The sequence below is a fragment of the Vipera ursinii genome (assembly GCF_947247035.1).
Source record: "Vipera ursinii genome assembly, chromosome: Z".
NCBI lineage: Eukaryota > Metazoa > Chordata > Lepidosauria > Squamata > Viperidae > Vipera > Vipera ursinii.
The window spans coordinates 7,212,092-7,239,926 of NC_139517.1; the positions used below are offsets into that span (position 1 = coordinate 7,212,092).

At 47.8% G+C, this 27,835-nt stretch overlaps 1 protein-coding gene across 1 annotated transcript in view; it reads left to right on the forward strand.

Moving 5' to 3' along the window:
- The first annotated feature begins 204 nt into the window (after positions 1-204).
- The window catches only part of SUPT16H (SPT16 homolog, facilitates chromatin remodeling subunit), a 33,062-nt gene continuing 5,431 nt past the window's right edge, over positions 205-27,835 (forward strand). The window contains exons 1-22 of the mRNA XM_083377657.1: positions 205-285; positions 5,099-5,191; positions 5,314-5,484; positions 6,036-6,188; positions 8,309-8,455; positions 9,270-9,421; positions 10,227-10,399; positions 10,525-10,615; positions 10,702-10,775; positions 12,690-12,802; positions 15,225-15,290; positions 16,035-16,130; positions 16,566-16,681; positions 17,539-17,692; positions 19,045-19,172; positions 19,657-19,792; positions 19,973-20,099; positions 21,741-21,859; positions 23,266-23,391; positions 23,488-23,600; positions 24,907-24,982; positions 26,682-26,851. Of these exons, the coding sequence (XP_083233783.1) occupies positions 220-285; positions 5,099-5,191; positions 5,314-5,484; positions 6,036-6,188; positions 8,309-8,455; positions 9,270-9,421; positions 10,227-10,399; positions 10,525-10,615; positions 10,702-10,775; positions 12,690-12,802; positions 15,225-15,290; positions 16,035-16,130; positions 16,566-16,681; positions 17,539-17,692; positions 19,045-19,172; positions 19,657-19,792; positions 19,973-20,099; positions 21,741-21,859; positions 23,266-23,391; positions 23,488-23,600; positions 24,907-24,982; positions 26,682-26,851 (2,660 nt within the window). The 5' untranslated portion in view covers positions 205-219. The remainder of the gene's footprint in view (positions 286-5,098; positions 5,192-5,313; positions 5,485-6,035; positions 6,189-8,308; positions 8,456-9,269; positions 9,422-10,226; positions 10,400-10,524; positions 10,616-10,701; positions 10,776-12,689; positions 12,803-15,224; positions 15,291-16,034; positions 16,131-16,565; positions 16,682-17,538; positions 17,693-19,044; positions 19,173-19,656; positions 19,793-19,972; positions 20,100-21,740; positions 21,860-23,265; positions 23,392-23,487; positions 23,601-24,906; positions 24,983-26,681; positions 26,852-27,835) is intronic.

Genomic DNA, 27,835 nt, shown 5'->3' on the forward strand with positions numbered 1-27,835 from the left:
TTCCGCTAAAGGTGAACGAGGACGCGCCTAAACAGAAGCAGAAGTCTTGCGCTAACTCTCGCGAGGAGTGAGAGCGAGAGAGAGAGAGAGAGCGAGAGAGAGAGAGAGAGAGAGCTGAGAAGACATTCCACTTCCGGGGTCGCCGCGAGGAGCGAGGTCGCGGCGGCGGCGCGAGCGGCAGAGCGGGCGGGGAGGCGGGGCGACGCCGGAGCCGCTCTGATGGCGCTGAGTCTGGACCGCGAGGCCTACTACCGCCGCGTCACGCGCCTCTACAGCAACTGGCAGGTGCGGCCTCGGCTGGCGGCGGCCGAGGGGAGCCCCGGGAGAGCAGCCGGCTGGGGGGTTCCGAAACAGGCCCGAATCTGCCTTGGGTGGGAGGCGGGGGGTGGCCTTTAGCGCATCCCCCGATCCGCTGCCTTGGAAACCGGCGGCCTTCCCGAAGGTCCCATCGCCTCACTGAGAGACTCTTGGGGAGGGGGGGGGCTAGTTTGAAGGCCGGAATTTGTGACCCCCGAAGGCCGAAGAAGTAATAAAAGCACGATTAAACCGGGAGGGGGTGTGTGTGAGGGGGGGAGGCAGCTGCCAGATCGGTCCCTCCCCCCCCCTCAATGGCTGCTGGCTGCAGGAAGTCGCCTTAACAACGTGGCCCATTCAGCAAAAGGAAGAATTTCTTTCCTTAGGCAGGTGGTCCTCGACTTACGACCGCAGCCCAGCCAGCCCCCCCCCCTCCCCCCCAAAAAAATTTCCCCCGTAGCTAAGCCAGACATTTTGGTGAAGTGAGCTTAAGCCCCGTTTTACGACCTTTCTTGCTGCGGTTGCTGAGTGAATGGCGGCAGTTTGTTTGTTTATTTGTTTATTTATTTATTTATTTAATTTTATTTATATACCGCCCTTCTCCCGAAGGACCCAGGGCGGTGAACAGGGCAGATATATAAAAATACAAAAATACAAAAGTTAAAAAAACAATTAAACAAGTTGTTAAGTTAGGAACACGGCTGCTAAGTGAATCTGGCTTTCCCCCCCCCTCCCCCCCTTTGACTTTGCTGATCGGGAGGTCCCCCCCCAAAAAAGGGATCACCTGACCCAGGGAGACTTGCAAGGTCGCCAAATGTCTGCTGGGTTTGATCCCGTGGTCGTGGGGAATGCTGCAAAAGTTGTAACTGAAAAAAAACGGGCGTAAGCAGTGCTTTTTTTTTTTTGTAAAAGAAAAAGGTGCCGGAACTCACACGTGTCATACAACCTGCCTTGCCTACATTACAAGGTTCCATTCAAAAAAAGGTGCCGGAACTCCGTTCTGAGCGTTCTATGAGAAAAAAAAGCCCTGGGCGTAAGTCACTTTTTCCCCCCCAGTGCTGTTGTATCTTTGAACGGTCACTAAAACAAACTGTTGTAAGTCGAGGGTTACCTGTATTTCTCTTATTAGTGCAGGTCGCAGATGGTGCTAGATTGGGGCTAATGGGATATTCCCAGTGGACAGAGCAAAACTTCAAAGGATGTTGATGGGTTGGAGAAATGGGCTGGGTGGGCTGTTGCCCCAGAAACAGGTTAAAATGCACTTCCGCAGTGATAGGTGTGAAATGTTGTTGCGTGGGAAGCCAAAATACAAAGCTTAAGTCTAGGATGTGGTGCTGGCAGAAAAGATCCTGGAATAGCAGTTTGAGGACTAGGCAAATGGAAAATGTGTTATAAATGTGCAAAGAAGTGTGGTTTTAGCTTTTCAAGACACAAGTCTTGTTTCCAAATTGCAGTTGTTGTTGCCTTTAAGGTCAGGCACCCAAATTGGTGTGGAGCTAGTAAGAACTTTTCTGAATTTGGGAGAGAGTCACCAACTTTGCAAAGTGGCTTTTACAAACACACACACACACGCACACACGAATGAAACACAAGTACAGGTAATTCTTCACTTAGAACAATTTGTTTAGTGATCATTCGAAGTTACAATGACTCGAAAGATGTGACTGATGACCAATTTTTAACACAACTGTTGCAGCATCCACCATGGTCACCAGACCAGTTGCTTGGCAACTGACTCATATTTATGACCCCTGCAATGTCTCAGGGTTCATGAGTCCTTCTGCAACCTTCTGACAAGCAAAGTCAATGGGAAGCCAGATTCCCTTAACCATTTTACTAACTTAGCAACTCCAGTGATACACTTAACAAATGGGGCAAGCAAGGCTGCAAAATGGGACAAAATTCACTTAACAAATGTCTCACTTAGCAAAAGAGATTTTGAGCTCAATTGTGGTCTTAGGTTGAGGGCTACCTATACTTCAAGCAAAGTAAAAGGCATTTATTTAGGTGATACATAGGTTACAAAAACGAAGGATAGATACTTTTGGCATATGTGATGTGTCTGAAACCAAGTACGGTAATCAATACAAGACAAAATTAGACCTTAAAATTAAACCATAGCAAACATTGATTCTAGATAATGTTCAACAAATGCCAAGTTTATGGATTGCATCACTTTTTTTCCCAGTTTGAATTTGTTCCTTAACCCTTGCAAGCATATTCAAAGACTTCCAGAATATGCGCCGTATTGTTCAGTTTCTGAAGAGGCTCGATTTGGTGTGTTTAAAAAAGAAATGGCTATGGGTAAAAAAAAAGAAAACATGGTTTCCTGAACTTCTTTTCAAAAGGAGTCATGGATGCCATGTTAATAGCACCTTTATTTTTAAAAAAATAATCCAATAATTAAACCTAACATTCTAGATAAGACAGGAATTAATGATTTTGGGGCTTTGGTTGGACACCTCACCTTAACTGTCATCCAATCTGGGGACCACACTTTCAGAAGGATTTGGATAGGATCAACAATAACTGTCAGGGGATTGGAAGATAAGATTTGTGAAGGGATGGGGATGTTTAAGCTTAAGACAACAAAGGGGTGGGGGAATATAACACCACTCTTCAAATACCTGAAAAGGAGGTCATGACCTGTTATCTCTGATTCTGGAGTGAGAGAGGTGGAGTAATGGAGTTTTAGGAATATAATCAATTCTATGTCCATCATTGTGGTGTTGTTGGGCTAGTTTTGGTATAGTGACCAGTTTGTGGTGATGGAAACCTTCTAATCTAAAAGCAAAGACCCTTCAAGATCACGTGAAGTACTAATACCACTTTACAATGCCTTGGTAAGGCCACACCTGGAATTCTGCATCCAGTTTTGGTCACCACGATGTAAAAAAGATGTCGAGACTCTAGAAAGAGTACAGAGAAGAGCAACCAAGATGATTAGGGGGCTGGAGGCTAAAACATATAGGGAACGGTTGCTGGAATTGGGTATGTGTAGTTTAATGAAGAGAAGGGCGAGGGGTGACATGATAGCAGTCTTCCAGTATCTCAGAGGCTGCCCCAAAGAAGAGGGAGCCAAGCTATTCTCCAAAGCACCTGAAAGCAGGACAAGAAGCAACGGATGGAAACTAGTCAAGGAGAGAAGCAACCTAGAACTAAGGAGAAACTTCCTGACAGTTAGAACAACTAACCAGTGGAATAACCTGCCTCCAGAAGTGGTGAATGCTCCAACACTGGAGGCTTTTAAGAAGAGACTGGACAGCCATTTGCCTGAAATGGTATAGGGTTTCCTGCCTGAGCAGGGGGTTGGACTAGATGACCTCCAAGGTCCCTTCCAACTTTATATTATTATATAAAGCACTGCCTTTTCGTGTAAAGCTCAATTATAGATAATCACGTTACGACCAAACTTTTATGTTGCTAAGCGAAACATTTTGCCCCATTTTGCGACTTTTCTTGACACGGTTGTTAAGTGGATCGTTGCGTTTCTTAAGTTAGTCATCTGGTAGTTAAGTGAGTCTGGCTTCCCCACTGACTTTGCTTGTCAAAGTCAAACCCAGACCAGTTGCCAAGCCTTTGAATTTTGATCACGTGACCGTGGGGAATGCTGGAGTGGTTATAAGTGTGATAAGTCTTAAGCACATTGATTTCTGCTTCTTAGATTGTGAGCCGCCCTGAGTCTTCGGAGAAGGGCGGGATATAAATGGGATTTTTTTTAAAAAAGTCACTTTTTCCAGTGCCGTTGTAGCTTTGGATGGTCACTTAATGGAACTGTTGTCAGTTGAGGACCACCTGCTTAAGCTGTGAGGATTCAGACCTCCCAGTTATGGATTGTAGGCACCTCTCAGGCCAAATGATCTCCTACCCATTTCTATTCTTTTAAAAGTTCTTTAACGGTCCAGGTAGCAAATGTGGTCATTTGCTTGTTGCCTTTATTTCCCATTTGGAGGCTGGATCTAAGGCATTAAGAACATTAGGACTTTCTTAGTTTCTGAGTTTCTTTTTTTTATGCCGTGGTACAGTGGAAAAACAAGATAATGGCCTGCCTCAGATCATGTTTTCTTGCCTTCCTGCCACTATGTTGGATATTCAAAGAGAAAAACCTGTCAGCCATTATAATCATCTGTAGTTGCAGTAAAATCTACATCAGTGTATTCCTCAAGCTGTACTTAAATAGACAAATGGACATCACCTGTATACAAGAAGGCTACTGAATTTACAGAAGTACCTAAACCTCTCCAGGGAAAAAGGTATCAAGCAGATCAAACACAAGCAAAGCAACTAATATTTTATATAATAATTCAGGGAAGTAATTGGGTGAGTGACTTTGAATGAGGAAAAAAAACCTGGCATTATGTTCTTCAATATAAAATGTAACGGCTGGAACAGGATATATGCAGAGGCCCATCAATACAGATACTCCTTGACTTACAATCAGTCATTTAAACTCTGCTCAAAGTTACAATGGATCCCCTCAAAAGGACCTGTTTTTTAAAATAATGATGCACACACGCAAACACGAACACTGTAATCAGGCGATGACATTTTGAGCGTTTGGCAGTCCACTCACCTTTATGGCCATTTGAGGCATCCTGTGGTCATATGACCATGATTATTTACTTTTTACGTTCTTTGGCCTGTTTCCTGCATTTACCTTCTGGGTCCAGCCAAAAATGCCCATTTGGGGAAATTGATTCACTTAGCAACTATGTGTGTGATCTTCCACATAATGCCACCATTTTTTAATGTAAGGGGAGGGGGGATTCCATTGCCTGACGTTGGTGTTCTTGTCTCCCTGCAGAAAGGAGAGGATGAATATGCGACGATTGATGCTATTGTGGTCGCTGTGGGAGTGGACGAAGAGACCGTGTATGCCAAGTCCACAGCCCTGCAGGTAAGCAAGGCTGCGGCTGGCCTGCTCTTGCCTCCAGCAAGTTTGAGAAAGGCAGGGGTTCTCGGATGTGTAGTGGGAAAAGGCCCTGACAGATCACCTGCCTCTTTGCCCCCAATCCCCAGACGTGGCTTTTTGGCTATGAACTCACGGACACCATCATGATTTTCTGCGAAGACAAGATCATCTTTATGGCCAGCAAAAAAAAAGTGGAATTCCTGAAGCAGATTGCAAACAACAAAAGCAACGAGAATACGAACGGGGTGCCAGCTGTCACCCTGCTTGTACGGGAAAAGGTAAATGGCACTCGGATAATAGCAATAGCAGTAGCCCTTAGACTGATATACCGCTTCACAGTACTTTTTCAGCCCTCTCCAAGCTGTTTGCAGAGTCAGCCTATGGCCCCCAACAATCTGGGTCCCTTGTTTTACTGACCTTAGAAGGATGGAAGGTTGAGTGAACCATGAGCCGGATTGAACTCCAGGCTGTGGGCAGTTTGCAATACTGCATTCTAACCATGGCTCTTCTAAGGATCTCTGTGTTATACCTTGAATGGTGAAGCTTTTGAGAGTTTTGAGGAAGTGTGAGGAGGGGTCCTTTTTTGTGCATGTTAAGGCTACTCTAGAGTTATGCTGCGTGACACACTGTCTGTTTCAAAACAATGGGGTGAAGGTGTACTTGGAGGGGTTTTCAGGGATGCAAAAAGGGGGGAGGGGTGTAGTGTGCCAGACGATCCATCCCTGGTGTACTGTATGGAATAAAGCAAGTTTGGGGGGTTGAAATTTACAGAGGGGGCTGAGAAGTTGCTTTTCCCTCAGTTCTGATTTCCCCCGCCTCCTCGCTCTAGAATGAAAGCAACAAGGCCAACTTTGACAAGATGATCGACGCGCTGAAAAACAGCAAGAAGGGCAAGCGCATTGGGGTCTTCAGCAAAGACAAATTCCCTGGGGAATTCATGAACAGCTGGAACGAGGCTCTCAGCAAGGAAGGCTTTGAGAAGGTGAGAAGAACAGGCACCCGGGTGCCAGAGCACAATGGGGCCTTTACTGGCTCAGGAATTCTGGGAGTTGAAGTCCACGAGTCATAAAAGAGCCAAGGTTGCCTTACCCCTGCTCTATATCTATCTCTGTCAATCCTTATGGGAGCCCTCATGTCCTTGGGGAATAATTATATCATTAAGGGGAAAAAGAAAACCGGGGGAGAAGTAATACAACTAATCGATATTAAAAAAATTTCAATACGCACACACACACACATGTATAAAAACTATGGTACGTGTGTACGTGTATATGTTAAATATTACATTATATGTGGTTTTATGGGGTTAAATTACTATGTATTGAACATATCTACTGTTTAATTCTTATTTAAATTTTGTATTTTCATGTTCTTTTTTAGTTTTTATTGTTGTGAGCTGCCCTGAGTCCTTAGGGAGAAGGACGGCATACAGTCATGGCCGAAATTGTTGGCATCCCAGAAATTTTTCCAGAAAATCAAGTATTTCTCACAGAAAAGTATTGCAGGAACACATGTTTTGCTATACACAGGTTTATTCCCTTTGTGTGTATTGGAACACAACAAAAAAGGGAGGAAAAAAAGCAAATTGGACATAACATCAAATAAAACTCCAAAAATGGGCTGGACAAAATTATTGGCACCCTTAACTTAATATTTGGTTGCACACCCTTTGGAAAAAAATAACTGAAATCAGTCGCTTCCTCTAACCATCAATAAGCTTCTTACACCTCTCACCCGGAATTTTGGACCACTCTTCCTTTGCAAACTGCTCCAGGTCTCTCTTATTGGAAGGGTGCCTTTTCCCAACAGCAATTTTAAGATCTCTCCACAGGTGTTCAATGGGATTCAGATCTGGACTCATTGCTGGCCACTTCAGAACTTTCCAGCGCTTTCTTGCCATCCATTTCTGGGTGCTTTTTGACGTATGTTTGGGGTCATTGTCCTGCTGGAAGACCCAAGATCTCGGACGCAAACCCAGCTTTCTGACACTGGGCTCTACAGTGCGACCCAAAATCCTTTGGTAATCCTCAGATTTCATGATGCCTTGCACACATTCAAGGCACCCAGTGCCAGAGGCAGCAAAACAACCCCAAAACATTGAACCTCCACCATATTTCACTGTAGGTACTGTGTTCTTTTCTTTGTAGGCCTCATTTCGTTTTCGGTAAACAGTAGAATGATGTGCTTTACCAAAAAGCTCTATCTTGGTCTCATCTGTCCACAAGACGTTTTCCCAGAAGGATTTTGGCTTACTCAAGTACATTTTGGCAAACTGTAATCTTGCTTTTTTATGTCTCTGTGTCAGCAGTGGGGTCCTCCTGGGTCTCCTGCCATAGCGTTTCATTTCATTTAAATGTCGACGGATAGATTGCGCTGACACTGATGCTCCCTGAGCCTGCAGGACAGCTTGCATTCCTTTGGAACTTGTTTGGGGCTGCTTATCCACCATCCGGATTATCCTGCGTTGCAACCTTTCATCAATTTTTCTCTTCCGTCCACGACCAGGGAGATTAGCTACAGTGCCATGGGTTGCAAACTTCTTGATAATGTTGCGCACTGTGGACAAAGGCAAATCTAGATCTCTGGAGATGGACTTGTAACCTTGAGATTGTTGATATTTGTCCACAATTTTGGTTCTCAAGTCCTCAGACTTGAGTCCTCTTCTCTTTCTGTTGTCCATGCTTAGTGTGGCACACACAGACACACAATGCAAAGACTAAGTGAACTTCTCTCCTATTTATGTGCTTTCAGGTGTGATTTTTATATTGCCCACACCTGTTACTTGCCCCAGGTGAGTTTAAAGGAGCATCACATGCTTGAAACAATCTTGTTTACCCACAATTTTAAAAGGGTGCCAATAATTTTGTCCGGCCCATTTTTGGAGTTTTGTTTGACATTATGTCCAATTTGCTTTTTTTCCTCCCTTTTTTTTGTTGTGTTCCAATACACACAAAGGGAATAAACCTGTGTATAGCAAAACATGTGTTCCTGCAATACTTTTCTGTGAGAAATACTTGATTTTCTGGAAAAATTTCTGGGGTACCAACAATTTCAGCCATGACTGTATAAATATAATCAATCAATCAATCAACTCTGCTGCAGGCGGACATCAGTGCCGTGGTGGCCTACACCATGGCGGTGAAAGAGGATGGGGAACTCGGCCTGATGCGAAAAGCGGCTGCCATCACTTCAGAGGTCTTCAACAAGTTCTTGAAGGAGCGAGTCATGGAGATTGTGGACGCTGATGAGGTAAGGGGAGAAACCTGGCCACTAATAGCTTCTGGGCAAAATGGATTATGTGGTCTTCTGGAAAGTGGGAGAGGAGCTTTTTACGTTTTAGGAAGGTCAATTTTTTTTTCTCCTTGGATCCAAGCATTGTTCTTTACCTGTTTCCTCCCATAGTGGCCATTGACTAGCGATAGCGCTTAGAAATAAATACTGCTTCATAATGCTTTACAGTACTCTTGAGTGGTTTACAGAGTTAGCATATTTCCCTCAACAGTCTGGGTCATCGTTTTGTCGACCTCAGAAGGATGGAAGGCCTGAGTCAACCTTTAGCTGGTCAGGATCGAACTCCCGGCAGTGGGCAGAGTGAGCCTGCAATACTGCAATCTAACCACTGCGCCACTACAGGTCCCTGGTGGACTAACTTGTCCTTCTGCTTCCTTCTCCTGTCTCAACCTGGGCACGATGCCCTGTCAATGCTTCATATCTATCCTGGGTCCTTTAAACCTCGGGTGTCCTACTGGGGCATCCCGGCTGTCCTGATTTTTCCCCGACAGGGGTAATAAAATTACACAGGGCTATGCTGGCTGCTTTCTTTTAAGGGGTAAGAGAAAGAGTTGATATTTTTAAGGTCAAGAGACGAGAGCTTTCTTACCGCCCTCCGATTGGCTATGCCTGTCTCACCAATATTGGCCAGGTCTGGGAGTTCTGCAAATCAGTCCTCCCCAAGTCCAGTGGGTGCGTGGCAGCCTCCGCCCAGCAACCCCTTCGTCAAGTATAGTTCATGGGGGCTTTTCCTCCAGTGTCTGATGACCTCCCGATTTTCATCATCTGGCAGAAAGTGCGGCACAGCAAGCTGGCCGAGTCTGTAGAGAAGGCCATTGAGGAGAAGAAATATCTCTCTGGAGCTGACCCTTCCACCGTGGAGATGTGTTACCCTCCGATTATCCAAAGTGGAGGGAATTACAATCTCAAGTTCAGTGTTGTCAGGTAGGCAAATGTGTGTAAAATTCACTTCTCCTAGGCGATTATTTTATCGTCAGGTCGATGTGTTAAATGGAAGTTTCTGGAGTTAATGCTCATGTCTTCCGAATGAAATCACATGCAGACAGGTTCAGAACAGAGAGTAATAAGAAGTTGGAAGGGACCTTGGAGGTCTTCTAGTCCAACCCCCTGCCCAAGCAGGAGATCCAATATCGTTTCAGACAAATGGTCGTCCAGTCTCTTTTTGAAAGCCTCCAGGAACGGAGCACCCCTCACTCTGGTTTGCTAGTGGTTTGTAACCAACCAATAATGGGTCCTGGTTTGCCATTAAAATAAATCCTGTTTACAAATTTGCAGTCTCTTAACTATGCAGTCCATATTCCCCTTGCACACCGAATGGGAAGACAGAAGACAGAAATTAAAAATATTTCCATGGGATTGGCTTTTATTTGCTCGTGCCGTGTTTCCATTTTCTCCTTCCAAATGTCCATGGAGAGTCTCAGTCATCCAGGTCGTGGGTATCCCAAAGGTGCTTCTTTTTTCCAGAGGCAACTGGGCTTTGATTTTTTCCTTGAGGACGTTTCACTTCTCATCCAAGAAGCTTCTTCAGTTCTGACAGGTCACAAACCACCGGTCAGAACTGAAGAAGCTTCCTGGATGAGAAGAGAAACGTCCTCAAGGAAAAAGAAAGCCCAGTTGCCTCTTGATTCCAAGAAATTTCAGAGCAACCTAAATCGTCAGAAGGAGACCTCTAAAGGTCGAAATGCCGTGCCGCTATCACGTTTCTAACCTTGGGTTTCTCTGCCCTCAGCGAGAAGAGCTATATGCACTTTGGGACCGTCACTTGTGCCATGGGCATACGTTACAAATCGTACTGCTCCAACCTGGTGCGCACACTCATGGTGGACCCGCCTCAGGAAACCCAGGACAACTACGCCTTCCTCCTACAACTGCAGGAGGAAATGCTGAAAGAATTGCGGCACGGTGAGTGGGAAAGTGCGGTAGCCTCCAGGGTGCGCCGCGCATGATCCCAAAGAGCCGCCTGCGGAGTATCTCCTCCGAGGTGGCGTCGTCTTCTGTTTCCTCTGATCTGCTTCCCGTTGTGTTAGGTGCGAAGCTGTGCGAGGTCTACGCCGCTGTGATGGATGTGGTGAAGAAGCAGAAGCCGGAGCTCTTGAGCAAAATCACCAAGAACTTGGGGTAACGGCTTTTTCCTCCCCGAGCAACTGCAGACCTAAGCTCAGCTACGGCGTGCTTAGGAGGAATCGCTCTTTCTTCTTCCCTAGGTTTGCCATGGGCATCGAGTTCCGAGAGGGATCCCTTGTGATCAATAGCAAAAACCAGTACCGCCTCAAGAAAGGTGAGACTCGGGTAGGTGGGTCCTGTGGGGTGACCGGGCGGGTCCCGTGTCCTCAGTTCACTCGACGTACAGTTAGACGGTGGGTAGGTAGTCCCCAGAGGCCCTTTGCAGTAGCTTGTTGACTTTAATGGATATTTTTTTATTATTAGTTTATAATCTAGCATAAGGGACGCGGTGGCTCAGTGGGTTAGGACGCTGAGCTTGTCAATCAAGGTCGGCAGTTTGGCGGGTCGAATCCCGAGTGCCGCCTAACAGAGTGAGCGCCTGTTACTCGTCCCAGCTTCTGCCAACCTAGCAGTTCGAAAGCACGTAAAAAAATGCAAGTAGAAAAATAGGGACCACTCCGGTGGGAAGGTAACAGCGTTCCGTGCGCCTTTGGCGTCTAGTCATGCCGGCCACATGACCACGGAGACGTCCTCGGACAAGCGCTGGCTCTTCGGCTTTGAAACGGAGATGAGCACCAGCCCCTAGAGTCGGAAATGACTAGCACGCATGTGTGGAGGAACCTTTATTAAGGGACGCGGTGCTCAGTGGGTTAGGACGCTGAGCTTGTCAATCAGAAGATCAGCAGTTTGGCAGGTCGAATCCCGAGTGCCGCATAACAGAGTGAACGCCTGTTACTCATCCCAGCTTCTGCCAACCTAGCAGTTCGAAAGCACGTAAAAAATGCAAGTAGAAAAATAGGGACCACTACGGTGGGAAGGTAACAGAGTTCCGTGCGCCTTTGGTGTCTAGTCATGCTGGCCACATGACCACGGAGACATCCTCGGACAAGCGCTGGCTCTTCGGCTTTGAAACGGAGATGAGCACCGGCCTCTAGAGTTGGAAACGACTAGCACGCGTACAAATTTAATCTAGCATACAAAGAAAATGCAAAAGTAAATAAGTAGGGAAGTTAGGAAAGGGAAGGGAAAAGTGCGGGGGGACGCAAGGGGGAAAAGGAAAAAAAAAGGCATTCCCAGCTCCTTTTGGTAGAGTAGAATAAAACAATAACATCAAACCTCAACTTCTTACTCCTACATAATAGCAGAAACTAGCCATTTCAATAACAACAGATCTAATCGGTAAAACCCCAAATCGACGTTTCATTATTCCCCCCCCCACCTCAAGCACAAAGTCCAGAAACGGCTTCTACGTAGAAATAAAAGTATTTGTGTTTTGTTTTGTTTTTCTTTAATCAATTTAGCCATCGCTGCTAGTTCCATCATTTCCAAAAAAAAATACTTTTTTCTAAGTCTTTGTCCATTAACCCCAAGAGAAAAGTCTCTGGTTTTCTTTCTCTATCCGCTTTTAAGAATTTTCTGTATTAAGATATGAATCACACTCCTAATATTTCTTTGCTTTATCACGCATCCACCATAAATGATAAAAGGTCTCTTCTTGACGTTTCCAACGTTCGTTCGGAAAGCCTTTATACGTTCTTAATAACTTTATATGGCAGTGAAAGCTGGACCATAAAAAAGGCTGAGCGCCAAAGAATTGAGGCCTTTGAACTCTGGTGCTGGAGAAGACTCCTGCAAGTCCCTTGGACTGCAAGGCGATCAAACTGGTCAGTCCTAGAGGAGATCAACCCTGATCCTGAAGCTCAAATACTTTGGTCACCTAATGAGAAGGAAGGACTCACTGGAGAAGAGCCTAATGCTGGGAAAGGTTCAGGGCAATAGAAGAAAGGGACGACAGAGAATGAGGTGGCTGGATGGAGACTCTGAAGCAGTAGGCGTGAGTTTAAATGGACTCCAGAAGATGGTAGAGGACAGGAAGGCCTGGAGGAACGTTGTCCATGGGGTCGCGATGAGTCGGACATGGCTTCGCAGCTAACAACAACAACAATAACTTTATCTGGAGTTATATATGGGGGGGGGCATTTAAGTGGGGCAGCTTGTGGACTGATGAAGCTGTGTTCTCTCCGCCCAGGGATGGTGTTCAGCCTCAACGTCGGCCTCTCTGACTTGCCCAACAGAGAGGGGAAGAAACCCGAGGAGAAAACCTACGCTCTGTTCATTGGGGATACCGCGTTGGTGGAAGAGGTGGGTGCAAGGACAGGGAGAAGTCAGTTGGAGATGTGACTGGAGCAGACAAAAGTTTTTGAAAGTTTTGGCTCTGTTCTTCTCTTAAGTTGGTCATCTCCCCCTGCAAAGACAGCAGTTCCTCTACTGTTAAAGCCAAGGTCAGGGGTGTCAAACTGCCGGCCCATGGGGCAGATACGTCACGCGGAAGCTGTGCCCAACCCAGCCTCGGCAAGGGGGGGAAAAATTCACGATGTGTCGTGACAGGTCACGTGAGGCGGCGAGTTTGACACCCCTGGCCTACTTTCAGGGTCACATTCACGTATTCACCCTTATTCCATATATTCCACGTATAGATAGTTCTCGACTTAAAACAGCAGTTTGTTTAGCAATCGTTCGAAGTTGGGGTGGGGGAAAAGAAGGGACTTGCATCCTTTGCTAGGAAAGAACTATCCTGGTGGTTTTGCCTTGTTGGATGCTTCACCATCCCGTCCAAGCATGGAGAGTCAAATAGCCCATTTGCCCTTTAGCTACCCACTTTCCTAATTATCCATTCCCCAGGAACAAAATAGCAATCCTGGTTTAAAAGCAAGAAAGCAAGCCAGACTCACACGGTTCTGATTAACAGCAGGTCAGTCGCCGCTGTTCAGGTGATCTGAGGAATTTTCAGTTTCAGGCGAGCGGTATATTAGCTTGGTTTGGATTCTAAGTGCAGGTAGTCCTCGCCTTACGACGGTTCATTTAGTAACAGTTCAACGTTACAGCAGTACTGAAACCAAACTGACCTAGGACTGATTTTCACACGACCACAGCAGCACCCCCCCACGGTCACGTGATCAAAATTTGGATGCTTTTGGCAACGGGTTCCTATTTACGACGGTTGCAGCATCCCGGGGTCGGGTGATCCCCTTTTGTGACCAGCTAACAAACAGAGTCAGTGGGGGCAGCCGGATTCACTTAAGAATTGTGTTTCTAACTTAACAACTGCAGTGATTCACTTAACAACTGTGGTTAGAAAGGTCCTAGGATGGGGCAAAATTCACTTGGCTATGTCACTTAGCCACAGAAGTTTTGGGCTCAATTGTGATCGTAAGTCGAGGACTACGTGTAACTTGTCCAGCATATTTTTTTTAATGTTCTTATATTACGTTGTATGTGTTAAGAGGGAGGAATAAAAACTCAGAAATTAGTGTTTGGGATTCAGGAAAGAGGGGGGAAGTAGCAGCTGGAAAGCATCAAAGGCAGATATGTCCCCTTTTAGCAAGATCAACCAAAACCACCTTTTTTTTCTTTCCATTTGTCTTGCGGTCTACTAGAACAGGGCTTTTCAACCAGGGGTACGGGTACCACCTGTGGTACATTGGCACCTAGCAGGTGGAATACGACCATCCTAGAAAAGTGGTAGCAGGGGAGGGGAATGAGCTGAGCCGGTGGCAGCACCGCACAAGCCTGAGCGAGAGACAGCTGGAGCTGCAGGGCTGTCAGGGCTCAGGAGAAGCACCAGGATCAGCGCCAGGCTCCAGCTGGAGCTCGGCGCTGATCCTGGCGCTTCTGCTGAGCACAGAAGAAGCATCGATCAGCTGGAATGTTGCAGCATCTCCAGGGCCTTGTGATTTACATTCAGATGCTTGGCGACTGATTCCTATTTATGACGGTCACAGTGTCCCAGGGTCATGTGAAGTGACCAAAACCTGCTGCAACCACCCAGCAGACAGAGGGAATAAAAACCAAACACACCCCACCCCACCCCCACTGCCAATCCTTAACAGAAATGCTCACAACAATAAAAACCTCGGACAGGAGGAAGAGCGCCGCTGGGCGGGCAGGCAGGCGTCTTGCTCGGCTGTGGCTCGGGGGCCCTTTTTTCAGTGCCATTGTAACTTCGAACAGTCACTAAGCGAACTGTTGTAAGTCGAGGACTACCTGTACTTCATCACTTTTTTCCCTTTTTGGGGGGGTCATCATGTTTTTGACACCTTGCTAGGTGACTGGTGGTACTCGGATGTTGCCATATCCTAAAAGTGGTACAATGGGTGAAAAGGTTGAAAAGCCGTGGACTATTTATTTTATTTTATTTTTAATTCCATTTATATCCCGCCCTTCTCCGAAGACTCAGGGCGGCTTACAAGCTTAGCAGTAGCCTTCATTCTATGTATATGCCTGCTTGTTAGGGCTTTCACACACACCCCAGCGGCATTATTACAAAGTCAGCTTAATTGCCCCCAAAAATCTGGGTCCTCATTTTACCTACCTCGGAAGGATGGAAGGCTGAGTCAACCTTGAGCCTGGTGGGATGCGAACCTGCACTAATTGCAGGCAGCTGGACTAGAAGGGCAACTGCTAATTCCCAGCTGAGGGAGGGAACCTGGTCTGTCAGGAAGTCCAGCTTGCAGCTGTTTCTCTGCTATGTTGGTTTGTTGATTTGTTTTTTCCCTCCTCTCAGGACGGTCCTGCTACTCTCCTCACATCTGTCAAAAAGAAGGTTAAGAATGTCAGCATTTTATTAAAGGTGAGTCCAAAACTTCAACAACAGGGTGCAGAAAAGCAAAAGAGCTTGAAAGAATTTGAAGAGAGGTGCAGGGTAGAACAAAATGTGAGCCCTAGGTTCCTTTGCCATGTTTTGGGTGGGGTGGGGGGAATGTCACATTTTCAGTCCTCAGGTCTCATAGAGAAGGGCTTGGTGGGTTGTTTTACATTTTCAAACATCAGTTCAAAAAGGGCCTTTAGCAACCAGGGTTAGAACATATTCCCCTCCTAAAACTTGCCTTTTAGACAGGGAAGAGCTTCTGCGTTTTATGAGAAATTTCTAATACAGTAATCCTCGACTTAGGAACGGTCCCTTCGGAACTATTCAAAGTTATGACGAAACACCCCCCCCCCGCCCTCCCACGTGATCATATGACTGTATTTTGGGCACTCGGCAGCCAGCCTGCATTTACAGCTGTTCACAGCATCCCAGGGTCACGTGTCCACATTTTACGATGCTTTTGTCCAAAGCCAGACCATAGTAAACCAACCATTGCCTCGCTTTGGCATTCACTTAATGACCTCCAAAAAATTGGTGATGAAATCAGGCCGGTCACACGGAGGTTCTGTATCATGGTCATCATAACTGTGATGGGCAGGCTTCCTTACAGTCAGGAGTCAAGGACCACCTGTATTGCACAATTAAGTCTGGATGCAAAAAAACCTGCCCCTTTTCAAATGAGATCTTAACAAACGTTTATATCGTTTTGCTCCCTTTTCGTCCCAGAAAGAGGATGAGGAGGAAGAGGAAGAAGAAGATGATACGGAAGGAATCCTCCTTGGACGTGGTTCACGGGCAGCCCTACTGCCAGAAAGAACACGGGTAAAGAAATGTAGATGGGTTGGGGGCAGAGGGGGAGGGAGTTGTATCATGTAACACTGAAAAAGGACTTGGCAGGTCTTGAGTTATTGGTTAGCTCAGAGGCCCCCAATCTTTTGGGCACCAGGGACCGGTTCCGTGGAGAGAGGTTTTTCTGCAGATCGGAGGGGGCGTGGTTTCTCTTGTTTGCGTGGACTGGTTTCTGGCACGCCACGGACCAGGAGTTGGGGACCCCCTAGCTTAGCTCACTGCTTGGACGATACTTCCTCAAGCCCTTCCCCACCACCATCCCAAAACTGTTGGGACTACAATTCCCAGATTTGTCTGCACGGCCAGTAGCAGGCCAGATCACAGAAGGCGGAGGTAGTCAAATTTAAAGGAAGGATGGAGAGAGGGATCTTCCGATGCTTTTTGAGCATCATTCACTTATCTTTCCAGAATGAGCTAACAGCTGAAGAGAAACGCCGGGCACATCAGAAAGAACTGGCCATGCAGCTAAACGAAGAAGCCCGGAGACGCTTAACGGAACAAAAAGGAGAACAACAGATCCAGAAGTAAGAATTGCATGCGACGGGTGCAATAATGGGTTTCTCCTGTTTCTACCTGGGGGCCATGTCACATGCAGCCAAAGATCTTCTACTGGTCATATGGGACAAGAAAGCATCCCTCTTTCCAAAAACATTTGAACTTGCAGATAGAAGGGAATATTTGTAGCTCAGGATTGAGCTTTGGGATCCTTGATACTTCCTGAAATTGGTGGTTTCCTTGCAGACGTTTTGTTACCTGACTAGATGACATCATCAGCAGTGATCACATTACCTAGTTTGGTGATGAAACGTCTGCAAAACAACCATCAAGCACGAGAAGCAAGGACCCACATATTTCAGCTTGGTTGCCTCTCTGCAAGGCCTATTTAGGATCCCCTAACAGACAGAAAGGGACGCGGTGGCTCAGTGGGTTAGGACGCTGAGCTTGTCGATCAGAAGATCGGCGGTTTGGCAGGTTGAATCCCGAGTGCCGCATAACAGAGTGAGCTCCTGTTACTCGTCCCAGCTTCTGCCAACCTAGCAGTTCGAAAGCACGTAAAAATGCAAGTAGAAAAATAGGGACCACTACAGTGGGAAGGTAACAGCGTTCCGTGCGCCTTTGGCGTCTAGTCATGCCAGCCACATGGCCACGGAGACGTCCTTGGACAAGCACTGGCTCTTCGGCTTTGAAACGGAGATGAGCACCGGCCCCTAGAGTCGGAAACGACTAGCACACATGTGCAGGGGAACCTTTACCTTTAACAGAAATAGGCCGTAGGGTGTAGAGCCCCACGATCCTTCGACCGCTGCGCTACTGCGCAAAACTGGAAGCCTGCAACCCTTTTACCCTACCAGATTTCTTCTCCCTTTCTGCTTCTTCACAGGGCCCGCAAGTCGAACGTGTCCTATAAGAATCCGTCTCTGCTACCTAAAGAGCCTTATATTCGGGAGATGAAGATTTACATTGACAAGAAGTATGAAACTGTCATCATGCCTGTTTTTGGCATCGCTACTCCATTCCACATTGCTACCATCAAGGTATGAGGACTTCTGTTCCGTGGGAAAGGGTAGCTTACTCAAGACTTAGGAAGGTGCAATTCCGTAGAACAGGGGTGTCAAATTCAATTTCATTGAGGGCCGCATCAGCATTGCGGTTGCCCTCGGGGCCGGGTGGGTGTGGCCTGGGTAGGCGTGGCTAAAGTGCGTATGGCCTACTGGGTGGGCATGGCCAGCTCTACATCGTTCGCATCAAGGGTGCCTATGGGGGCCTGGGCAGGAGTGGGACAGATCTGAGGCTCTCTGGCAGGAGGAGGGTCTCTGGGCCAGGGCCAAGGCAGTGGGGGCCGTTCCCTCACTTTTTCCAGGATGGCTTTGTGAGGTGATCTCACGATGGATCGTTAAAGGTGCTTCCAAGTAAACGCATCACGCAGAGATGCAATCATATTAGCTTTATTCAATGATAGATCAAAGAGAAAGAAATACTTGGCATGAAAGCATTCATGCCTGCATGTGAGAGAGAAATAAAATAAAAGCAAGCTAGCATTACATAACTAAAACAGGAGAAGTACTAGGAGCTAAGAGTAGAGGTAGAAGCAGAGTTAGAACAAAGAGCAGCCCCTCGTGCAGAGGTATTTATGGGGGGTCTTGGTCCCTCCCTGACCATAAAACTCTCTCACCAATGGGGCTGTCGGGTCTGAGACCCTTGGCTCATCAGTGGAAGCAAAGAAGCCTCTTTGCTCCCATCTGATGACCCTTTTGGGGAACTGCCAATGGCTGGCACAAAACATCTAACAGGCTTCGTGGGCCGCATGCAACCACTTCGCGGGCCGCATGCAACCACTTCGTGGACATGTTTGACATGTCTGCCGTAGAAGTAGGAGCAGGTGATGGTTTTGAAAGGGAAACTGCTGAAATGTGACTATTGCGATGCCCCGAAGAAATAAACAGAGAGTATTTCTTTGTATAGTTGTGGTTTTAGGAGAGGGCTGGGCGTAGAAAGGACCACCCTATCAGGAGACCTCAGATGTTTAAGAGTGTGCTCTCCTCTTTGGAGGAGAAGAGTCGGGGGAGGGGGGGGGTGTTCAAGCTGTTTTCCAAAGCACCTGAAGGCAGGACAAGAAGCAACGGATGGAAACTAATCAAGGAGAGAAGCAACCTAGAACTAAGGAGAAATTTCCTAATAGTTAAAACAATTACTCAGTGGAATGGCTTTCCTCCAGATACCCTAGGTGCTCCATCTCTGGAAGTTTTTTTTTTTAAAGAAGAGATTGGACAGCCATTTGTCCAGAATGTTATAGGGTCTTCTTCTGGAACAGAGGGGCTGGATTAGAAGACCTCTTAAGATCTGTTCCAACCATGTTAATTTTTTTTATTCTGGTTTTCTCATACAGAACATCAGCATGTCAGTAGAAGGTGACTACACTTACCTGAGGATCAACTTCTACTGCCCGGGCAGTGCCTTGGGTCGCAACGAAGGCAACATCTTTCCTAACCCAGAAGCCACTTTTGTAAAAGAAATGTGAGTAAATTGCCTTCCTGGGCGTTGCAGTTAGGAAGGTGTTGTCCTTAAGAGTGATGGCAGATTGCCTTTGTTTATACCTGGGCTTCGGGGCTTTCGTTGACTTTGGATTGTCTTGAGTTGGAGCCTAGGCTTTGATTAAAAAAAAAAAAACAGAGGCCTTCTGGGATTTGGTGGATTTAATGAATGGGAATTCTTAAAGGTCTAGACCAGAGGTAGGCAACCTTAGCTCTTTTATGACTCATGGACTTCAACTCCCAGAATTCCTGAGTCAGCATAGCTGACTCAGGAATTCTGGGAGTTGAAATCCATGAGTCATAAAAGAGCCAAGGTTGCTTACCCCTTGCGTAGACCCCGGGCAGTTTCCCTCACACTCCTTTGTGCTCCAGACTTCAAAAGAGGCTCCTAGCAGCCCAATCAATTGAACTTCAGCGTCATCACTGGGTCCCTGCTAATGCTAACCTGAACCCTTCTCTTCCTTCAGAACATACCGGGCATCCAACATCAAAACGCCTGGGGAACAGACAGTCCCAGCGCTCAACCTCCAGAATGCCTTCCGCATCATCAAGGAAGTGCAGAAGCGTTACAAAACCCGTGAAGCCGAGGAGAAAGAAAAGGAGGTGAGCCCCCCCCCCCGCCCCGGGGCAGGGGTTTCCCAGGCAAGCAGCTCCCAAAGACGGCTGGAAAAAACTGAAGAGATGCGTTTGCTGAGGACAACCACCAGGAGCGGCACCTTTAGCAGACGGCAGAGACTTTTGTGAGCAGCAGCAGCAGCAGCTGAACCTTTTCCTTTTCCGCAGGGAATTGTCAAACAAGACTCTCTGGTGATCAACCTGAACCGCAGCAATCCCAAACTGAAGGACCTCTACATCCGTCCCAACATCGCCCAGAAGCGGATGCAGGGATCTCTGGAAGCCCACGTCAACGGTAATTGCGAGGCGCGCACAGAGCTTTGCCTCTGGGATAAACCGCCACCTAAGAGGTAGCTCGAAAGCAGAAAGAACATTGCCTCTGGGCTTCACCACCATCTCTTGAGCAACCCCGTCCCTGGAATCTTGCCCAGCCAGCCTAAGATTGTGTCTTCCATATTTCCGTGCCCGAGAGGCGCGTTGGCCCTGGCTTCATGGTGCTGGAGGTGGTCTCTCCTCCCGAGGTTTGAGCCCTAGCGCTACGTGGCAGGGTGAGCTCCCGTCACTCACCTCAGCTTCTGCCCACCTAGCAGTTTGAAACTTATGTTCTGTGCAAGTAGATAAAACAGATAACCAGTTCCGTTGGGGAGATGAGCTGGTGTCCCGTGCTGGCAGTCAGATTCCTGCCAGCTTCCTGCTTGCAGCACCCGTTTGCAAGGCAGCTCCGGTGGAGGGAGAGGGCCTTGGATGACACTGCAGGAAGAGCCGCTCGTCTCTCTGGGTGCGAAGCCGTCTCGGCCTCCTGTGGCACATCTTCGGAAGCGCACAAGTGTGTCCCAGGCATAACAGATGTCTGTGGAGATTCTCAGTCATCCAGGTCACAGTTGTTCCAAAGGTGCTTCTTCAGGAGGCATCTGGATGTTCTTGTTTTTCCTTTGAAGACGTTTTCCTGCTCATCCAAGAGGTTTCTTCAGCTCTGACTAGACGATAGGGAATGGAAGGATTTATACTCCTTGCAGACAGCTGGGGGCAGGAGGGATACGACATCATCTACCTCCAGTCTACAACAAAGTCCTTTCAACACTTCCAAGAAGGCTCCACACCCATTTGCACCACTCAAGTGACCCTGAAAACACAGATAAACCTACAAGTGGCCTGTCAAGCTTCCGACGTATGGACTTTTCAAGTGACTCTTGAGGGATTGTTTACCTTTAAAAGTCCTTTATTTAGCCTAATACACCGGCAAATGCTTGCTCGAAGGGAGCTGGAATCTGAAATCTCCGCCCCTTTGCACAATATATTAAACACAATTCCCCACCTTTCTAATTTTGTCATTAATCATATTCTCCAATTAATTTAAAGAATCGGTTTCCCTTCCGTTAGACAACCCGCCAAATTCTTATCTTCTTTAATTTCATATACCCTTGAGGTACAATCCTCCTCCGCCCTCCTCCCAACCTTAGCCCTACCTCTTAAAGCAATGCACAAGTTTAACATATGAAATAGCTGCTTCTTCATCTCTTCTCAAGCAAGAACATTCGATGTTAGCAGCGTTGACATGGGGCCTCTGTGACTCGCTTAAAAGAAGGCAAATGACCAGCTGTCTGCACGGAATATAAATCCTTCCATTCTCCACCATCCAGTCAGAGCTGAAGAAAACTTCTTGGATGAGAAGTGCAATGTCTTCAAAGAAAAACGAGAAAGTCCAGTTGCCTCGTGAAAAAGCACCTTTGGGTCCCATAACAGAGCTGGTCAGTTGGCAGCCAAGCTACTGCTATGCATTCACATTGTAGTCACCTAGCTGATGTAACAACGCCACGCTCTCAATAAAATGAATGAAAATGGATTTCCGTGCCCGGGGAGGTGCTACTGGCCTTTCCAACCTGGCGACACCAGCATTAGATGGCCTTTGCCCCTCACTGCGGCTTTTCCTCCACAGGTTTCCGTTTCACTTCGGTGCGGGGGGACAAAGTGGACATCCTGTACAACAACATCAAGCATGCCGTGTTCCAGCCCTGCGACGGGGAGATGATCATCGTGCTTCACTTCCATCTGAAGGTATCTGTGGGCCTTGGGCAGCTAGGAGAAGCCGGAGGGTTGAGAAGGCCCTCTCCCTGGTGGAAGTGGGTAGCAAGGACAGACGAGGACCTTGGTTTTTCCTCCCATTAACACAACCTGCTGCCCTTGAACTGCAAGCCCCACGCTTTGTGGTTTGTGAGGTGGTGCAAATTCTGAAAACGTTGCGCGCATCTCCTGCTTAACGCAGCCTTACCTTGAGGAGAAGCTTGGCCCTTGGTTTATGGTTGGTGGGGGGGAAAGCTGTTTTGGCCCTGTTTTCGCTTCCATTGTTACCCACTAAAGGAGAACATTTGTAGCTCAGGGTTGAAATGAGGGATCCTTGGTGCTCTCTGAGGTTGATTGTTTTCTGGCAGACGTTTCACGACCCAAACTAGATAGCATCATCCGTGCTAATGCATCCCTAGCACTGGTTGTGTCACCTAGTTTGCTAATGAAACATCTCCCAAGAAAACAGCCAAGCTCAGAGAGTACCAAGGAGCTCTTATCCTTCTCCACTCCCCCCTCCCCATGACCAATAGCTCCCACTCTTTACCTAAGCACAGACTTTCCGGACTATAATTCTGCTGAGAGTTGAAGCTTTATCGATTCCCTATCTCAGGGCTTTTCAACCAGTGGTACGGGTACCACTTGTGGTACATTGGCACTTGGCAGGTGGTACGCGACCATCCTAGAAAAGTGGTAGCAGGGGAGGGGAATGAGTTGAACCGGTGGCAGCACCGCACAAGCCTGAGTGAGAGATGGCTGGAGCTGCAGAGCTGTCGGCTCAGCGGAAGCCCCAGGATCAGCGCTTCTTCGCGGCTGTCAGGAGTCAGCGGAAGCTCCAGGATCAATGCCAGGCTCCAGCTGGAGCTCACTGCTGATCCTGGCACTTCTGAGCCCAGAAGAAGCGCCAATCAGCTGGAATGTTGCAGCATCTCCAGGGCCTTGTGATTTACATTCAGACGCTTGGCAACTGATTCCTATTTATGACGGTCACAGTGTCCCAGGCTCATGTGAAGTGACCAAAACCTTCTGCAACCACCCAGCAGAGGGGGGGGTATAAAAACCAAACACCCCACCCCACCCCTACTGCCAATCCTCAACAGAAATGCTCACAACAATGAAAACCTCGGACAGGAGGAAGAGTGCCGCCGGGCGGGCAGGCAAGTGTCTTGCTCGACTATGGCTTGGGGCGGGGGACTTTTCAGTACCATTGTAACTTCAAACAGTCGCTAAGCGAACTGTTGTAAGTCGAGGACTACCTGTACTTGATCACTTTTTTTCCTTTTTGGGGGGCGGGGGTGTCATCACGTTTTTGACACCTTGCTAGGCGACTGGTGGTACTCGGATGTTGCCATATCCTAAAAGTGGTACAATGGGTGAACCCTGCCCTATCTGCCCTGCAGAACGCTATCATGTTTGGGAAGAAACGCCACACGGACGTGCAATTTTACACGGAGGTGGGCGAAATCACCACCGATTTGGGCAAGCACCAGCACATGCACGATCGGGACGATCTCTACGCCGAGCAGGTGAGGATGGGCTGCTTGAAGCCCTGTGGGACCGGGAGGGTTGGGTGCCGGGAGACCAATTGGGGCCATGTGACTGACTGATCCTCTTTGCCCCAGATGGAACGGGAGATGAGACACAAGCTGAAAACAGCCTTCAAGAATTTCATTGAGAAGGTAGAAGCTCTAACCAAGGAGGAATTGGAATTCGAGGTTCCTTTCCGAGAGCTGGGGTGAGGACTGCTCAGTGGCCTGGTGGCTTTTGTTTGAGCGCCGCAAGAGGCCGTTTGCTGGAGACAGAGAAAGAGTGCACAATTTTCAAGGCACCCCTGAGATGGGCGACAAATTAGATAGATAGATTAGGTAGATTAAGTAGGTAGGTGAGGTATAGATGGATAGACAGATAGACCAGGGGTCTTCTTCAAACCTGGCCCTTTTGTGACTTGTGGACTTCAACTCCCAGAATCCCTCAGCCAAGCATGCTGGCTGAGGAATTCTGGGAGTTGAAGTCCACAAATCATAAAAGGGCCAAGTTTGAAGACTCCTGAGATAGATGATAGACAGACAGGGATGGATGGATAAGTGGGTGGGTGGGTGGATGGATGGATGGATAAGGGGTGGGTGGGTGGATAGATGGATAAGTGGGTGGATGGATGGATAATTGGGGTGGGTGGGTGGATGGATGAATGAATGAATGATAGGTTGATAGATAGATGGATAGATGGATAATAGGTAGTAGAACTCATCCATATGACAAACCAGAAATAAGTTGCTTATACCTACCACCATTCAACGAAGTTACAAAAGACCCCCATAGAGGGACTTACGACCCAGTTCTGAAGAACTGTAAATCCATATCAGGCATTCAGTAACCAGCCCATATTTGTGGCCCTTTGTAGCATCCCTCAGTCATCTGACCTCATTTGAAGATATATTTTTTTTTGCTGAAAACCGGCATTTCACAAAAATGCCCCCTAGCGAACAGAGGGTTTCCTTTACAACCGTGGCATTGGCTTTATTGACCACCATGTTCACTTGATGACCTCCACAAAAAAAAAGGTTGTGAAATCAGGTCAGTCCAGCGGATGACCTGCTATACAACCTGTAATGGTGTGACTCCATTACTGTCATAAATCAAGGGCTACCTCTGTATTGTATTTTATTTGTTCCATTCCACTCCATTCTTCCCAAGGGTCCAGTAAATTGTTATTGGGCTAGGAAAGAAGCCTTGTGGCTAGTGCCAGGAAGAATTTCCCTAGAAAGAAGCTGCCTTTCAACACAAACATTGCAACTTGCCAAGACTTCTTAAGGCAGCCACATCTTTCCCTAGGAGTGTACAGCCGTTTGAAGGAGTTGCAACAAGGGGTTAAGGACATTCTTTGTGCACTCTTGACACATCTTTCTGCCTTTGTAAAAGGTCCTGCTGGCACCGACTAAGAGGGCAGGGCTGGTCTCTGATTTCTCTTTGATATTATGTAAATCTTTCCTATAATGGGATTATCACTGTCTGCTCTTTGCCTTCCTCGTCTCATGCGAAAGGTTTAACGGCGCCCCCTACCGAAGCACCTGCCTGCTCCAACCAACCAGCAGCGCCCTGGTGAATTGTACTGAATGGGTGAGTGTGCATTGGCTAGGAGAGGCAGGATATAATATTGGGAAAGGGATGGCCTTGGTTTTGTTCGGGTCTGACCCTCCGAGCTTAGAAAGCTGCAATTCCGACAAACTGGCGCTGAGTTGCCCTACCACCCACAAAGAGGACAGGGCTCCTCCTATGTAGGCCGGGGGTCTTCAAACTTGGCCCTTTCATGACTTGTGGACTTCAACTCCCAGAATTCCTCAGCCAAATACGCTGGCTGAGGAATTCTGGGAGGTGAAGTCCACAAGCAGAGGTCTTCAAACTTGGCCCTTTCATGACTTGTGGACTTCAACTCCCAGAATTCCTCAGCCAAGCACGCTGGCTGAGGAATTCTGGGAGTTGAAGTCCACAAGCAGAGGTCTTCAAACTTGGCCCTTTCATGACTTGTGGACTTCAACTCCCAGAATTCCTCAGCCAAGCACGCTGGCTGAGGAATTCTGGGAGTTGAAGTCCACAAGCAGAGGTCTTCAAACTTGGCCCTTTCATGACTTGTGGACTTCAACTCCCAGAATTCCTCAGCCAAGCACGCTGGCTGAGGAATTCTGGGAGTTGAAGTCCACAAGCAGAGGTCTTCAAACTTGGCCCTTTCATGACTTGTGGACTTCAACTCCCAGAATTCCTCAGCCAGGCACGCTGGCTGAGGAATTCTGGGAGGTGAAGTCCACAAGCAGAGGTCTTCAAACTTGGCCCTTTCATGACTTGTGGACTTCAACTCCCAGAATTCCTCAGCCAGGCACGCTGGCTGAGGAATTCTGGGAGTTGAAGTCCACAAGCAGAGGTCTTCAAACTTGGCCCTTTCATGACTTGTGGACTTCAACTCCCAGAATTCCTCAGCCAGGCACGCTGGCTGAGGAATTCTGGGAGTTGAAGTCCACAAGCAGAGGTCTTCAAACTTGGCCCTTTCATGACTTGTGGACTTCAACTCCCAGAATTCCTCAGCCAGGCACCTTCCAACCTTGAAGACCCCTGCAGTAGGTGCTGCTCATTTGAGCCATTAAAAAAAAAGCTAGTCCCCGACTTTTGGTTAGTGACCGTTCGAAGTCCACAAGTCGTAAAAGGGCCAAGTTTGAAGACCACCCCCTGATGTAGGCCTTCTCAAATCCTCATGTGGTTCGCATACTGTTTTACCTTCTCTTAATCTGCATTCCCATTAAGTGATATTTACTGGCTTTTGTCTTCAATATGCTAAGGTGGCGGTAGCATGGTGGGAGTATGGTGGCTAGCGTTGGTTAGGACGCTGGGCTGGAGGTTAGCAAGCCCATGCTCGAGACCCAATTGCTGTCATGGGGCAGAGTTGAGCTCCTGTTCTTTGCTCCAGCTTGTGCCGGGAACATGAAAAGACCCCCAAACTGGGTGCCCCCAGGCAAGAGCCATATCCCTGCTGATTCTTTCAACCCGGGAGCGCCTCGGTCCTTCTCAGTGGCAGCACGGTCGAGCTTTGAGAAGAAAAGTCGGTGACTATTGCAGTCGAGGGCAGAGGTCTCCAAACCTGGCAATTTAAGCACCTGCGGGACTTCAACTCCCAGGATTCCTCAGCCAGCCTTGTCCCGCCGGGGAATTTTGGGAGTTGAAGTCCACAGAGTTTTTCCAACTTTGGAGACCCCCTGGTCTAGGCATTGCTCCCGTGCGCTCAAAGGTCCGGAAGACCGATCCAGTTTCCCTTCCTCCGTCCCTGCAGCCTCCATTTGTGGTGACGCTGGACGAGGTGGAGCTGATTCACTTTGAGCGTGTGCAGTTCCACCTGAAGAACTTCGACATGGTCATCGTTTACAAGGATTACAGCAAGAAGGTCACCATGATTAACGCCATCCCTGTGGCCTCGCTCGACCCCATCAAGGAGTGGCTCAAGTGAGTATGGACCCAGATGGGTTATATCCCTTGCATGGGTGCAACTTCCCCTCGTGGGTAATTGTCGAGGTTTTAAGAGACCTCCAAGGTCCCTTCCAGCCCTGCAAAGCTTGCCCCCTTTAACGCCCTTCCTGGCATAGGTCTAGACCAGGGGTGGGCAACCTTGAGGCTCTTTCATGACTCGTGGACTTCAACTCCCGGAATTCCTGAGCCAGCCACGCTGAGGAGAAACGGAGAGGTTTCCATGCTGAGCCATGCTGGCTCAGGAATTCTGGGAGTTGAAGTCCACCAGTCATGAAAGAGCCCCAAGGTTGCCTACCCCTGATCTAGACTGTCTGAGGAACCATCTCACCTCGATGGAACTGGCTGTCAGGAAGGTCATACTGCAGACCCTGTCAGTCCAGGAATTTTGACTGACAGATTCCGGGAGGAGCCTTTTCTGCCATAGTTCCTGCCCTTTGGAACATCATAACCCGCCCCCCTCCCCAAGATGAAATCTGCACGCACCCTCCTGACCTTCCGTAAAGGCTGAAATCCTAGTTCTACTAGCTGGCTGGGGGCGCCAATGGGGGTTTAACCACTCTGAAGTGGCTGTCCGATTAAATGAAGACCCCCCCCATCTCGTCCTGTGTACTTTTATGCTCCCTTCCCACCATCTTTCAATTGTAAATTCTTTCTTTCTTTCTTTCTTTCTTTCTTTCTTTCTTTCTTTCTTTCTTTCTTTCTTTCTTTCTTTCTTTCTTTCTTTCTCTTTTCTATTTCTCTCTCTCTTTGCTTTCCTTCCTTCCTATCTTCCTTCCTTCTTCCCCTCCCCTGCCTTTCTCTCTTTCCCTCCCTCCCTCCCTTTCCTTCCTTCTTTCCTTCCTTCCTTCCTTCCTTCCTTCCTCTCCCACTCCGTCTTCCTCCCTCCCTTTCCCTCTGTCTATTTATTTATTTATCTGGGCAGCCATAACGTTATTGTTACATCGTTTTAATGTTTACTGG